General features: G+C 45.5%; 1 protein-coding gene across 3 annotated transcripts in view; it reads right to left on the bottom strand.

The window, feature by feature from the left end:
• Positions 1–15,275, bottom strand: part of LPIN2 (lipin 2) — an 82,816-nt gene that overhangs the window by 38,829 nt on the left and 28,712 nt on the right. For all 3 annotated transcript variants that reach the window (XR_010933119.1, XM_067699590.1, XM_067699589.1), the window contains exon 2: positions 702–902. Coding sequence is in view for 2 of the 3 variants with exons in the window: in XM_067699590.1 (XP_067555691.1) it covers positions 702–893 (192 nt within the window). In the remaining variant the exon portion in view is untranslated. The remainder of the gene's footprint in view (positions 1–701; positions 903–15,275) is intronic.

Here is a 15,275-nt window from a genome sequence, read left to right on the forward strand (position 1 = left end):
GCTTTTTCTAACATGATTGATATCAGATCAGGTATACTAACAGACTTTCCAAGTGCTCCATAACCTGAAGGAAAGAGGATGTAAAAAAAAGCAAAAAAAAAACCAACACAAATACCTTCTTTCTGAAAGAATCTTCCCTGAAATAAATAAAAGCCTGTGGATTTTCATTTCAGTCAGATTTGGGAAAAAGTCCTGGTGTTTACAATAAACTTTAGATTACAAGTAAGATTTTACAGCTTTGTCAAAATAAACGCACAAATTTGGCATTAATGTATTTCATTTAGACACAGGTACTCTTGAGCATGCCTATCCATTCCATTCACAACTGGTCTGAAGGCATTACATTAAATATTTTAAAGTGCTGTAAAAGGTAGAGGAACTTTTTCTAAATACACCTGATTTCCCCATTTACAATTCTAGTTTCTGTTTTGATTTTCTGAGTTGCAACATATAGGATTATTAAGATGATGTTCACCTCTTTTTCCCCCTAGACTTCCTGTAATAGGGCTTTTTGAATTTAAAAGCAACTTCAAAAACAGTACTAAAGACGGACTTCCCATACCGCTGTCTTCAAAAGCATATGGGTTTTCAAAACAGAAACACACACACAGAGGTCCCGAGAGCTCACAGGAACGGTTTACTCTGCCCCACCCCCACCCCCGGCGTCTCATCCTCCTGGAGGACAGGAGGCCCGCACTCACCACTTTCTCTTTGGACCGCAGGACGCCCAGCTTCCCGAAGCGCACGTGGAAGGGCGAGCACTGGTAGGAGCCGTCCTGCTGCCGCACCACCACGACATCGATGCAGCCAGACAGTGTGGCCTGGTTAATGCCCTTGTAGAGCTCCTTCACAGTGACAATCACCTGCCCGGCCAGCTGCCCCACGTAATTCATGGTTTGAGACTATAAAAGACAAGGAAAAAAAGCGGATGAGATGTTAACGCTGAGTTTGTGGGTCTAATGACAGCGACAGAGAAAAGACCGCAGGGCCTAAAACTACATGGCTCGTCCGTACTCCAGACTGTGATTAGCCCTGCACACGCTGGGCCCCTGCGACTCAGGCTGATGCGCCCGCTTCACACTTCCATGTGTCGGCAGCCCCACACCGTCCGTCCGCCTTGCTGCTGACAGGCAGCCCAGCCGGGCATGCAGAAGTCCCCTTTCCCTTTCCAGCATCGCAGATCGGGCCTGCTGCCACTAGGCGTTCCCCGCAAAGTTCAGAACCCACAGAGACCCCCAAAGAGCCCCGACTGCCACACGGCCCTCCTGCCCAAGACAACTGGGGACCTGGGGAAAGTGCATCCACTCCGACCAAGCAGCTAAGCAGAGAAGTGACTGAAGATCACCCCATCACCCCCAAGAGGAACCTGAAATCACGCAGCTCCTGTTGGAAGGTAAGTGAGAGATGGGTTTTCTACGGAATTAATCGACTATGGTTCAGAGACACGCTAGATTAACAAACAAACTGGTGAGCTAGGCCGGGTCTAACCAATTTATAACAGTACTTTGAAGGAAAATCCCTTCAGTGCTTCAACACAACTCACTAGAACATATATTCACGTCCCACAAAGTTCAAAGCACAGAAAAGGGTTTTAATCTTGGACCTTAACTGCAATGCACTATTCAAATCAGGGTCACCAGACTGTAAAGGGTCCTCCAGAAAGGGTCAAAAAGGCGGCAAGGGTACCCAACCGGGGCGCAGGGCCACCACACGCTTCATCTGGCCACAGGATGGGGGGCTGTGCCCCCAACTCTTCATTCGTTAGGAAAAAAATAGCCACACTTTAGTCCTAGGGCTGTCAAATTTATCCATACGACCACAGTTCTCTCATTAGACACTGGCTCTCCTGGCAGAGTGTTAAAGCACAACTAAGCACAACTCATTCTCCTGAGGACAGGAGGGATGCAGATGGAACCAGAGACCCCCCACAGCTCTGCTCATCCGGAAGCCGACTTCCACCCAACCAGAGACCCGACAGCCTATTCTGCAGGGTATTCACCATAAGCACGGCTGTCTTTCTAAACCCAGATCAAAAGCCTTTGAGCTACCTGGAGTTCAAAGTTACATGCTCAAAAAAGTCCCCAGAGGGCACATTCTATGCTGTCAGGTAAGTCCAAAGCTGAACTAGAAGAATGCCATCCACGGGACAACCCAGGGACCTGCCAGCACCCCTGCTGCAGAAAAACCCACTGCTCTTCACAGGAGAGCCAGCACCCACGGGCAGTGCCCGGATTTCCTGCTCTTATACCCAGTAATCAAGGCCCATCAGTTTAATGCCATGGAGCAGAGCCACAATAACTTTACCCTGGAAAACGTTTTGAATATTTTAAAGCTAATGCTACCAAGGCTCCAAAACGCACTTACAGACGGAGCTGGCTTTGAGGATGTAAACCAGCTGCAAAACGTACCAATAAACAGCAGGATACAGCGGCAGGCGTCCTTTATGAGGCAAATTCTAAAACAGCTACAAGCTGGTATGATTTCAGGTCTACAATAACTGATTTGAACTCTATAGTAAGGCCAAATTAAGCACGTATCAAGCGCGCAATAATGATTTCTTAAATATTCATGGGATGAATGGTCAAACGAACCATCAACAAAAGAGAATAAAAAAGAAACGTGCAGGAGTGTTTTATCAGAATATTCGCATTACATCTCATATTCTAAAAATTAACCTTGTATTGTGATAATTGTGGATTCACATACATGTAGTTGTAACTAATAACAGAAAGAGATCCCACGTATACTTTACCCACTTTCCCCCAATGGTAACATCTGGCAAAATTCTAGTGCAGTAGCTCAATTGGGTATCAACTCTGATTCAGTTAAGATTCAGAACATTTCCATCGTCACAAAGACCTGTCCTATTGGCCTTTTATAGTCACACACACACCTACTTGCCTTCTGTCTGCCCTCCCCCCTTAATCCCTGGCAACCACTAATCTGTTCTTCATTTCTGAGATTTTTGCCATTTTTAAGGAGGTTATACAAATAGAATCACACAGTATCTAACCTTTTGGGACTGCCTTTTCCCACTCATATTTCTATGGAGATTCATCCAGGTTGGTGCATGTATCAACAGTTTGTTCCCCTTTATTGATGCCTAGTAGTTCATGGTGTGGATACACCATAGTTTAACCATTCACTTGTGAGGAACAGTTGAGCTATTTCAGATTTTTTGGCTATCACAAAGAAAACTGCGATAAGCATTCACGTACAGGTTTTTGTGTGAAAATAAGTTTTCAGTTGACTAGGGTAAAATGCCCAGGAATGTGACTGCTGGGCTGAATGGGGATCGCATGCTTAGTTTTTAAAGACACTGCCACCAGAGTTGCTGTACCATTCTCCACTCCGGCCAGCAATGTCTGAGAGATACAGTGTCTCTGCATCCCTGGCCAGCACTTGGCATTGTCACTACTTTTTATTATAGCCATGATGACAGGTATGCAGTGATACTGGTTTTAATTTGCATTTACCTAATGGCTAATGATGCGGAAAATTAAATTTTGTTTTATAAAAGAGCACTACAACTAACTTAGAGGAAAAGGGAATAAACATCTTTTTGTTCCTTATTTTTGGGGTCACGCTGTACAATTTTTATATGTTAAGAATGTCTCCAAAAACAGAAGTGAAATGAAATTTAGTCCTAAGTAGTTCATCTTTTCACTCTCTTTTAGTATTTTTCAGCAACCTAGAACAGTCCATCAGAATTTTTATATTCTGTAAGTAACATGTGTTCACAACACCCTTTTTGCCTGTCATAGCAAACAGCACCCACGTAATCAATCTTTGTATTATGCTTGACTGATGATGGCAGCAATTTTAAAATGAGTTTCGTTACAAATCTAAAAAAAAATTCCTAACAAATTATATAGGGCTTTTCTTAAAAGAAACTGAAAAATGATAACTTAAGCATCTACATTCAGCCATAAACAACAGTCTTATAAACTAAATGTGTCATAAGCTTACATCAATTAGAGGACAGAATCCATAATTAAGTGTAACTACATCTATTCGAGATGATTTTAATTACCATGGTCAAAGGATATGCCGCTATACAAGAAAGTCTATTGTGTAAATGCCAGTTGCTAAATGTAGAAAAACACAGGCTGTCACATCACTGGTTTTCTCTCAGCAGATATAAAACAACCCTGTTCATATCACGAAGGCTGGGAAAACAAAGTAAAGGGAGGCCTGGTGCCTCCACAGCGGGGACAAGGGGCACCCTATCCAGGCTGGGGAAAGAGCTGGGTAAACAGCTTCCTCTTTAAGCCAAATCTTGCACCTAACTCTTTACTTCTACACGACCAGCCCAGCAGGAGCCACGATAGAGCCCAGTGAGAAAAGAGTCAGGCCCCTGACACCAGTCTGTCCCCGTCAACACCTAGGGAAGCGGGACTCTGAACAGGGGCAGAAAAGACAGAGGATGAAGTAACCCACTCACATGTGGGGGACACCCCCACTGAAGACACTGGCTTTTGAAATAAAGATTTAAAAATACAGCAAAATTATATACATCGTAAACTATTCATCACGTTTTATGATGAGTGAATGATGAGGAAAAAAAAGACGGGGAAATGAATTCAAGAACAGAGTGACAGAAGACACATGAAAATTCAGAAACAAGACAAAGACAGCAACTAATGTAAACATGCACACACAGAAGGAGCAACGTGTGCCTGAAGGATGCCCACAGAGCCGCATCCCTGTCCCCAGGCTCAAAGGCACAAAGGAAAATATTAAAATGCACTTACTGATTCTCAGAACTGGAAAAAGTTATCCAGTCCTGTCTTTCAACAAATACCAAAAACACTTTTATCACATCTCTGAAATACGGTAATGTTAACAATCATCACAATTTTTTGAGACCTCACTATGTACCAAATTCTCAAGCTTATACATGCACTATCATCTCAGGACCACTTTATAGGTGGTTACAGGTATATGTTTAAGATAATGAAACTGAGGCTTGGAAAGGTGAAGTATTGTTATGGACTGAGTGTGCACCCCGCCCCCCAAATTCCTATGTTGAAGCCCTAACCCCTCGTGTGACAGTATTTGGAGGTGGGATGTCTGGGAGGTAATTAGGCTTAGACAAGATCATGAGGGTGGGGCCGCATGATGAGATCGATGCCCTTAATAAAGAGAGGGGGAGGGGCTTCCCTGGTGGCACAGTGGTTGAGAGTCCGCCTGCCGATGCGGGGGACATGGGTTCGTGCCCCGGTCCGGGAAGATCCCACATGCCACGGAGCGGCTGGGCCCATGAGCCATGGCCGCTGAGCCTACGCGTCCGGAGCCTGTGCTCCGCAACGGGAGAGGCCACAACAGTGAGAGGCCCGCGTACCGCAAAAAAATAAAATAAAATAAAATAAATAAAGAGATGAGGAGACAAGAGCATGGTCCTCACCACGTGGGGATACAGTGAGAAGGCGGCTGTCTGCAAGCCAGGGAGAGGGCCCTCACTGGGAACTGAATTGGCCAGTACCTTGATCTTGGTCTTCCCCACCTCCAAAACTGTGGGAAAATCCTTGTTGTTTAAACCACCCAGTCTGTGGTATTTTGTTATAGCAGCCTGAGCTGCTGAAGACAAGTATCTTCTTAAGCATCATATGCTACACTGCTTTTCAATTCTGGGATACTTCCAGTAGACAGAGACTCACCCCTTTCATGAGGAGGCTTATCCCAATACCAGACAGACAGCCCTGGTTACTAGGTCCACCAGAAATCCCACTGCATATGTACCACCCTCTTCTAAAGGACACCACCACACACCAAAGAGTTTACTGTACAACCCAACTGGGTGTCATCTATTCTGAGATAAGCATTCTTAGTCCTTAAAATAGCTGAAATGACTGGGTTTACTTTCACTTTTATGACAAACTAGAGAACTGACTTCCTTTAAATGGAAGATCCCAAACTAGACACTATGGCACAGACAGGCCTGACCAATGCCCAATCCACTCAGTGCACAGTGTGTGTCTGGGGCCAGGCTTCCATGCTGAGAGCACAATGCACACGAGCCGGCTAACATGCTGGGAGCTCCCAAGACAGGGAGGCACTTACAGATCACTAGACTGACAACGGAAAGAACCAGTAGACAGTAACCGACTAAAATACTTATTAGAGCCCAAATGGCCCTTCACACACAAAAGCCAACAGACCAAATAGTCCTTCATGCATGAAATTCAGTGGTGCCCACGATCAGACTTTTCTTATCAAACATTTTAAAGTAAACATACACTAGTATCTGGAATAGATGGGCAGCTTTCAAGATTCAATTATTTACCAAAGGTTTAAAGGTTTGCTTAGCAGCTTTTCCTGAGCATCAGAGAAACTAAAGTCAATCATCGTGATATGCAGTAGAGATTTATAAATGGAATGCATCTGTAAGTGGGTTCAAATAAAACCCCCTCCGATAAAAACTGCCCCCAAACCATTTAAAGGTGACATGTTCAATCAAAACTCACTTTTACTAGGGAAGAGTAACCACAGAGACATAGGTAGCTATTAAAATATTATGATTTCTAAATTGTTATCAATACAAAAATGGATACATTGTTAACCACGCTTATATATAATCAAAGTCTGTTTCGTAAGCTTTAAGTTTACCTTCTTAATGCTGGGTACTACTAGTTAGCTGGTACTACTAGTTACTACCACTAACAAACACAGCTACAGCTGTTACACGTCCATCACATGTCAAGTGCTGTGTTAACCTGTACATTATCTCATATAATCTTCAGAACCACCCAGGACTTTGGTATCAATATTCCCATTTACAGGAGGGAAGGGAGGCTCAGAATTGTCCAAGGTCGCTGCACTTAGTGGTAAAGCCGATATTCAAACTCAAGTCTGATACTGGAGCCTATGTCCTTAACTGCATCTCTAAGTGACAGAAATGTTCTAAGCAATGATGATAAAAGCCTTGATATCCCCAGATATCTTGCTGCTTCCAGTAACAGGAGCATTATTTTCACATAATGCTACTTGGTTGGCCACACAAATGTGAAGTGATTACAGGGTCCAAAAAAGCCACACCCACCCTCCTGCCTCCCTGCAGGGTTGGCCACCACCCGCTGCTGGACCCCCACAAAGTGGATGTCCTGAGAGATCACGAGGGACAGAGAAGAACAGCTTTTATCAAAGAACTTGCCCTCAACATTCCAACCGTCCGCTCACAGACAGAATGTGCTATGAGGGAACAGAACCTTCTAGAAACTTCAGGAAACAAACACTAGCATACCGTGACCTCTTACCATCTGGCTCCCACCTATGCTCCAGGCAACCAAGCTTACATTCTGCATTTGAGTAGCACTTATCTTTCAAGAACTTTCTCAAACATACCTCACTTGACCTTCAACGGGAGTCTCGAAATTTCATATGCCTGCCTCCCCCCCACCCCCCCACCGCAAGATCTGCAGTCACTTCCCCGAAGGTGCAGCTTCTCCCGGCTGCACCCCGGGAGGGCAGGGGCCTAGGGGACTTGCCTGTCCCCCGGGGGCTTAACTCAGTCAAGACACGTCCCAGGGCCCAGGAGACGCCCTGGGGACAGGTTCCCGCAGAGACTCAAGGCAACACCTCTCCGTTTTGTTTTGTCTCTTTCACCATCAGAGCAGAATGCCAATGTGTTTAATTTTTCTTATTTTACAGTAGCTGCCTTTAATTCTTGCTTTATAAAATCAGAACAGGAAACAGCAGCACCAGGAATGTCCCTCGCCCTCAACGAGGGGAGGTCCTCAGGCTCAGGGCCCCACAAACAGACGGTCCGTGAGCCCCTCGGACCTTCTGGAGCCCCAGGTCCCTGAGAAACGCCGCTGGCCGTGCACCCACATGCACTGCCCCCAGTGTCCTGTCCAGAGCACGGGGTCAGGGCCCCGCAGGGCAGGGGGCTCCGCCATCCCCAGACCACAAGGCCCCGTGCGGGAGTCCACAGCCCAACAGCCAGGGTCCCCCGGCAGTTCTCCACATGGCCTTCCTGTCGGGATGGAAAAGGAGGGCTGTGAAAGCCTTATCCAGGAAAGGCCCCTCAAAGGAATACCTCTGCTGACTGAAGTTAGAAACAATCACGCAGGACTGCGCGACTCCTGCAAGGAAAACACAACAGAGGATGTGTAATCCACCTATCAAAACAGCCATCATCCCAGGCTGTGTCTGGGACGATTTTCTTAAGAGTCAAGCAAAACTGAGTACCTGCTTCTTGCCAGGCACCACAGTAAGTCCCTACGATATAAAACTCTGCCCTCTTTCCCTCAGAAGTCCTGGGCCTAGCAAGAGAAAGAGGCATAAATACTGTCTTAATTTACATAGTAACTTGTGATCACGCTATTTTGGTGACTTAGGAAGACTAGACAAAGGGAGAAGAAAACCCGCATGGGAGAGTCAAGAAAGGCTTCAGGATGTATTTGTTCTAGGGGCGAAAATGGCAGGGTTTATCAGGCCAAACAAAGGAGGTTCCTGGAGGACAGGGACTGGGGAGGGTATGTGGAGCCTGAGGCAAAGGTGAGATGATGCAAGGCCTTGGACTCACCCTCAGGGCATCTGGGCAAGCAGCCAGGAGCAGGCAGGGGCAAGGGGGTGGGGAGGACGAACTGGGGAAGCGGAGGCTAGAGGCAGAGACCACCTCGGAAGCTCTTACAACCAATTCCAGCAAGAGACAGCACAGCTCCAAGAGCAGAAGAGGCAGAGGGGGGACTGAGGCAGCAGGGCTGTTCTGGGAGGGAAGGGAGAGGACAGTCAGGATCAAGCCACAAGTTCTAAGCTGAGCTAGAAACACATCTGGCACCTAGCTGGGATTCAGCAAATATTGCTTAAATGAGTGAAGAAATCAACTTAGGGAAGCAAAAAGGGCAGATTTGGTGGGGAACTTCCCAGTAAGGCTGAACTTCAAGAATTTTACTTACTATACTGGTTCAAAATTTTTCGTACATGAAAATCATCCTGAACAGTTTTTAAAAACGCAAATTTTCTTGAATTTTAAAAAAAGTTTAGGGCTTCCCTGGTGGCGCAGTGGATGAGGGTCCGCCTGCCGATGCAGGGGACGCGGGTTCTTGCCCCGGTCCAGGAAGATCCCACATGCCACGGAGCGGCTGGGCCCATGAGCCATGGCCGCTGAGCCTGCGCGTCCGGAGCCTGTGCTCCACAACGGGAGAGGCCACAACAGTGAGAGGCCCGCGGACCGCAAAAAAAGAAAAAAAAAAAGTTTAATAATTGATTATGAAGCTGAGCCGGATTAGGGAAGCAGAGCTCCATGTAAAAGAGCCCCTATGATAAAATCATACCTATTCTTGCTGCTTCCAAAATCACTCTGGTAAAAAGGACGCTGCAAAGGCTTAAAGCCTTGGGTGCTGGGAAGACGGGAGTTCTGGAACTCTTCCTGAGCTGGCATCTGGACTTCTGCTCAATGCTCACTTCTCTATGAGCTCACCACACTATCTACAAAGTAGATGAGCAATTATCTCGGGCTGAGTAATGTTCAACACAGGGAAGACACTTTGCCACCACAGCAATATATGTTCTTTCCTGAGGTGAGGCCTAAGCTTTATCAACTATTTGCTCCAGGTTTTCAACAGATACAACTAAAGGAAGAACGTAAGTGTCACCTATTTCATCTTCAAAAACCATCAATTCCCCGCCCTCCACCACAGTCCCTGGTCCAATAACTTTCAAGACAACCCTTCAAAATCCAACACCAGTTTTCTTCTCCATCCATCAACGACTCTGGCTGTCAATCTAATATTTTATTTGAGGAGCAAGGATGTTTCAGGCTTCTTGGATGAGAAGGAGATGGGAACAAATAAAGCCTGTCCACAACAGACTGTGAACACCCAGAGCACAATGGAAAAGAAGGTCAGAAAGAGATGGGCAAGGACGGTCAGGAAGAAAGCAGGAGGCGGCGCAGGGCTGGGTGGGCCCAGGGTGCCCGCCCTCCCCACACAGCATGGCCCACGTGGTCACTGTCCATCCCACCTCCAGACCCTCGGTTCTGACCAAGGAAGGAGAAGTGTCGCCGCTTCACCGTCGCCCCAGAGCCTGGCACGGTGCCTTGCAGGAGGAAGTCCTTAAGGAACATTTCTGGATCAAGGAATGGATGGAGCAATGAACGCGAGGTCTGGTGAACAGAGCAGCAAGGAGGAGGAGCACACACTATGTGCTGCACTGTAACCTAATGAGAGAAGGCAGAGGCAGATGAAGAGACTGTGTATGTATTTTTAAATGTATATGTATGTAACGTACGTATATACTTTAAAAAAATGCCAACAGTGGAGGCCAACCCGACGTTCCGATATCAATGCTCAGATATTCAGAACTTAATGCTTTTCTCCAGATGCTCCTGAAGATCTCACCAAAAAAAACTGGATAAATCTAGTCTACGTGGGTGACAGTTAAGAATGACACCCGCCTCCGATGGGTAAATCTAAAAATATCCCTGTGAGAACAAAGGACATCCGTGCAGGTTGCTGTGCAGAGCACTGAGCAGCCCGCAGCCCAGCCGCTGTGGCGGATGAGCCCGGGCCTGGGGGGAAGTCAGGGGCCGGGGCAAGACGGTCACGAAAAACAGATGACACAGGACACACTCAGGTCATCGTTTTCTACCAGCCAGTCTACTCACAGGCAAACGCCCAACACCACAAGGCACAGCCTTCACACTAAAAGGCTGGTCGCAATGGTTTCATTTTCCTAAAGCTCAGCAATGTACCTGGACGTTCATTTTCTTCAACAGAACTGTAACAGAGCAAGGGGAGCTAAATGCTCAATCTGACGCCTACCTTCAGATGTCACTACGCAGAATAAAATGTGTGGCAAGCAGCACATGAGGAGGCCCCGAGGACTTTCCTCACCCTCACATCACTCCCATGACCAAACCTGCTCCGAACCCGGAGTCAGCTCTATGAAGCTCAATGGTTCTCATCCCTGCATTGCTCTTCACCGCTTTTCCCTTCAGTCCCCAAACGGCAGAGTAACGAAGCTTTTGGCAATTTAGTTCTTAGCTCTTCTTGTCATGGTGTAAAATATGCCCAGTTCTAATCCACCTGTACCTGAGGTGACAGATCAGAATGTTACAGGGAACGTTTATCCTCACCAGAGACGAGAGAGAAACGTGGAAGGAAAATCACTAAGAAATTGTACTGAGTTTAAGACTCTTCATAATTAATCATGAAAGACATTAGTCACCCTTTGTGTAATGGTTATACCTATCAGCACATAAAAACGAGCTAAATGTTCAAGCCAACTCTGCTACGAAATGCAATTTTAAGATTTCAAATAGCGGTACCTTGAACTTATCAAGACAGATTTTTAAAAATGAGGCGTACTTTACATGGAGTAAAATTAACCCTTTCATAGTTTTAACCATGCAACCACGTAACAATCACCAACATCAAGATAATCAAGACACAGAACTAGACTGCCACCCCAAATGCCCCTATGCCCTTTTGTAGTCTATCCTTTTTCCTCATCCCAAGCCAACCACTGACCTGTTCTCTGTCCCGATAGTCTTGCCTTTTCCAGAATGCCTTATCAATGGAGCCAGAGTACGTACCCTTTGGAATATGGCATCTTTCACTTAGCATCACGCGTTTGAGATTAACCAATATTCTTGCAGGTATCAGCAATTTGTTCCTTGGTGGTGTTAAGTAGTATCCCACTGTATGGACGTCCCAAAGTTTGCTTATCCATCCACCAGTTGATAGACACCTGGGTTGTTTCCAGTTTGGGGAGACTACAAATGAAGCTACTAAAATACCTGTGTACAGGCTTTGGTGTGAACATAGCTTCACTTCATTTGGGTAAATACTTAGGAGTAGTATTGTTTTAAAGATGTCTTCAGTGCACTCAGAGGAGTTTGCTATTAAGATAAATCCCTCCTTAAATCATTGTACAAAATGGTAATAATTTAACTGTTTTATGAGCTTGGATTTTCATATATGCGAGTTTCTTAAAATAGGTCCACTTATACTGGTGACAATTCAAACTCTTCATTTACTCACGTCCTAACATTTGAAACTATGTGCAGCCTTGAGAAACCACATGTAACCTAAGCTACGATTCAGTACTCTTCCGTGGGGCAGTGATGGGGTAAACACCATTGTACACACCTCATCTCACTGAATCCTCCCGGTTAGGTGAGGTAATGTTAGCTTAGATGCACTGAACAAGCAAGAAAACTGGGGCTCAGAGAAAACAGGCAACATACCAGGAGTCAGGCGGTTACACAGTGACAAGCACAAACAAAAGCTCAGATATGTCTGCCTCAAACACCCGGGCTCTTTCTGTATCCTGGGGCCACAAGCTCCTAAACACACCAATGCCAAGTTTTTGTAATTTTCAGGGCTACGAATGAGGAGGAATTTCATAAGGGCTTTTAGAAGGCCACGATTCTGCCGCATGCTACCACACACGAAAAATGTTAACGCTTTTCATCAGGAGTAGCCTTCAAGATGTGATTACATTTTGATCATAAATGTATGTTTTAAGGAACATGTTCTCATCCTAAACTTTCTTGGATAAAAACTTGTGGCTAACCTATTTTGGTGGTGATCACTGATAACTAATAAGCAACTGAAAATAAAACAGGAAATCTGATTGGCTCACTTTCACACATGAAAGGCACACAATCTTAGCAAGTTTCTATATAAACCATACATATGTAGTATTTTCAGTGATAACTATCACTTTAGTCAGACATTGGTAGGATACAATTTCCTTTGAAACATACGACTTTACTTGAAGTTCTTTCCATTTACTCACTGACCTAGAAGTCAGGAATTGACATCAGGACTCTTTTGCAATTGAAATTACAGCTGTGAGATGGCAACAAATGGACATATTCTTGGAGTTTGCAGGTCTACAGAAAGACATGTTAAACTTAATCCATCTCCCTCTCATGCCCTCAAAGAACCTTAGTTAATATCACAGATAAATTAAGTTCAAATTTTCAACTTGTCCCAATGTGTTAATTCCCTGGGTTGAAAGGCTCTCCACTTGCATCACATGGTACCTGGTTAAGCTCAGGTAGAAACAAGCCAGATGAACGATCCAGAAGGATTTGAAGGCCACTCGCTGCAACTACTTTAACTAACTTCACAGCTGCTAACCTGACAAGCACATGGAGGTCTAAAGTTCACAAACCAAACATCCTCAACAGCCAAGGCTGAAGGGCTTATCCTCTTGATGCCTGATAAGAGAAAATACCTGCTTTCGAAAGCAAGCTACACTTTAGAAAAAAAAAAAAAAATGCATACTGCCTTATCAAAAAGAAAAGCAAGGATTAAGATAAATTTGGTTTTAGTGAAATTTAGGGCAACTGGTGTGTCACTTGTTTGCATGGACTGTGTGTTTATTAATATACACACGGCCTTCCTCTGCATTCAAACCACTGAACATTCCCCCTCAGGTGTGCTCAGTTTCTCTGAAAAAGTTTTGTAAGAATGCTAGCCATGAAAATGGATGGGTTTCTACTCCACTACAAAGACCTGGGGACTTTTACTCCTAGGAGGCTGAGATCCCTTAGTTACAAGGGCTAAGAGGGACATAAAAATTCTTTTCAAGACTTCCCTGGTGGCACAGTGGTCAAGAATCTGCCTGCCAATGCAGGGGACACGGGTTCGAGCCCTGGTCCAGGAGGATTCCACATGCCACAGAGCAACTAAGCCTGTGTGCCACAACTACTGAGCCTGCACTCTAGAGCCCACGAGCCACAGCTACTGAGCCCGCGTGCTTCAACTACTGAAGCCGTGCGCCTACAGCCCGGGCTCCACAACAAGAGAAGCCACCACAACGAGCAGCTTGCGCACCGCCAACAAAGAGTAGCCCCCGCTGGATGCAACCAGAGAAAACCTGCACGCAGCAATGAAGAACCAAAACAGCCAAATATAAAAATAAATAAAATTTTAAAAATAAATAAGTAATTCTTTTCAGTGTCAGAAGAAGTGACGACTAAGCCAGAATGGAAAATGATGATTCACTGAGTCGGAGACTGTCCATCAGTAGTGAGTACTCAAAGCCACAAGAGCCTTTGGATCCAGATTCGTATCCCCAAGTCTGAGTAATCCCAACACCTGGGAAGCTTCTAAAAATACAATTTCCTAGAAGGAAGGCTAACATGAACCCTGTGGTGGTGGACAGGCATCGGAAGTCTCCATGGACGGATGGACAAGTACAGACGTGCTTACACCTGGGCTAGAACACGTGTTTAATATCCCTACTCCCTCTGCCACGATGGAGAATCAAAGACACTAGAAGCAGCACGCACACCTACAGCCCAGATCCTAGTTTCTAAATACCATCCTCCAGGGACTTCCCTGGCGGTCCAGTGGTTAAGGCTCCGTGCTTCCACTCACTGTAGGGGGCCTGGGTTCGGTCCCTGGTCGGGGAACGAAGATCCCACATGCCACATGGCATGGCCCAAAAAAATTTTTAAATAAATAAATAAATACCATCCTCCAGTAAAAGGTCCCAGGGCTGGGACATCTCATGGTGCCAGAAAGTAGGAATCCCGAGCTCAAAATCAAAGGATTAGGGGCATTTTAAAGGAACACAGAAGCCAATGTGAAAGAGTGCCCAGAACAATCTGAGCAACAAAATAAGGACAGATTATAACCTACAGAATATTCTTGAGGCCACACTGATATAAATCAAAAAAGTAGGGAGAAGGGACAGATTTCTCTCAAAGATGAATTCCAATGCATAAAGAATGAGGGAAATAAAAGACCACTGTTAGAACACTACAGTACCTGTGGCAGACATAGGGTGTTAAAAATAGAGGATGAAACTTTGAAGAGAAACAAGGTATTTGTATATTCTCAAGTTATCTTCCCCAAGATATAAACTCCTTGCCAAAGGAAAAAGTAACTTCACAGGAGAGAAATCTGACAGACGCCGCCTTAATATTAAGTAGGGAAACTCCCCAGTAACAAGAGAACCAACACCAGGGACCCCTCATGACTCACTGACAAGAGCACATCACCGCTGTGCTGTTCCTGCCACAAACACACGACCTCCATCTAATCAGGAGACACCACAGACAAACTCCAGCTGAGGGGAGCTCCACAGAGTAACTGACCAGCACTCACCTCAGCAGTTTATGTCACAAAAGGGAAGACTGAGGGCGGTCAGTGACTGGAAGATGACAGACGTGACCAACTACACGCAAACCCAGGCTGGATCCTCCAACAGAAAAGGCCTGTAGCAGGAAAAATCTGAACAAAGTCTGCAGCTTTAAAGACAAAACAATTCCCGGGCTCCACTGCCTCCCCAGTTCTGACTGTCTGTCTGGG

Source organism: Pseudorca crassidens, chromosome 12 (assembly GCF_039906515.1).
Source record: "Pseudorca crassidens isolate mPseCra1 chromosome 12, mPseCra1.hap1, whole genome shotgun sequence".
NCBI lineage: Eukaryota > Metazoa > Chordata > Mammalia > Artiodactyla > Delphinidae > Pseudorca > Pseudorca crassidens.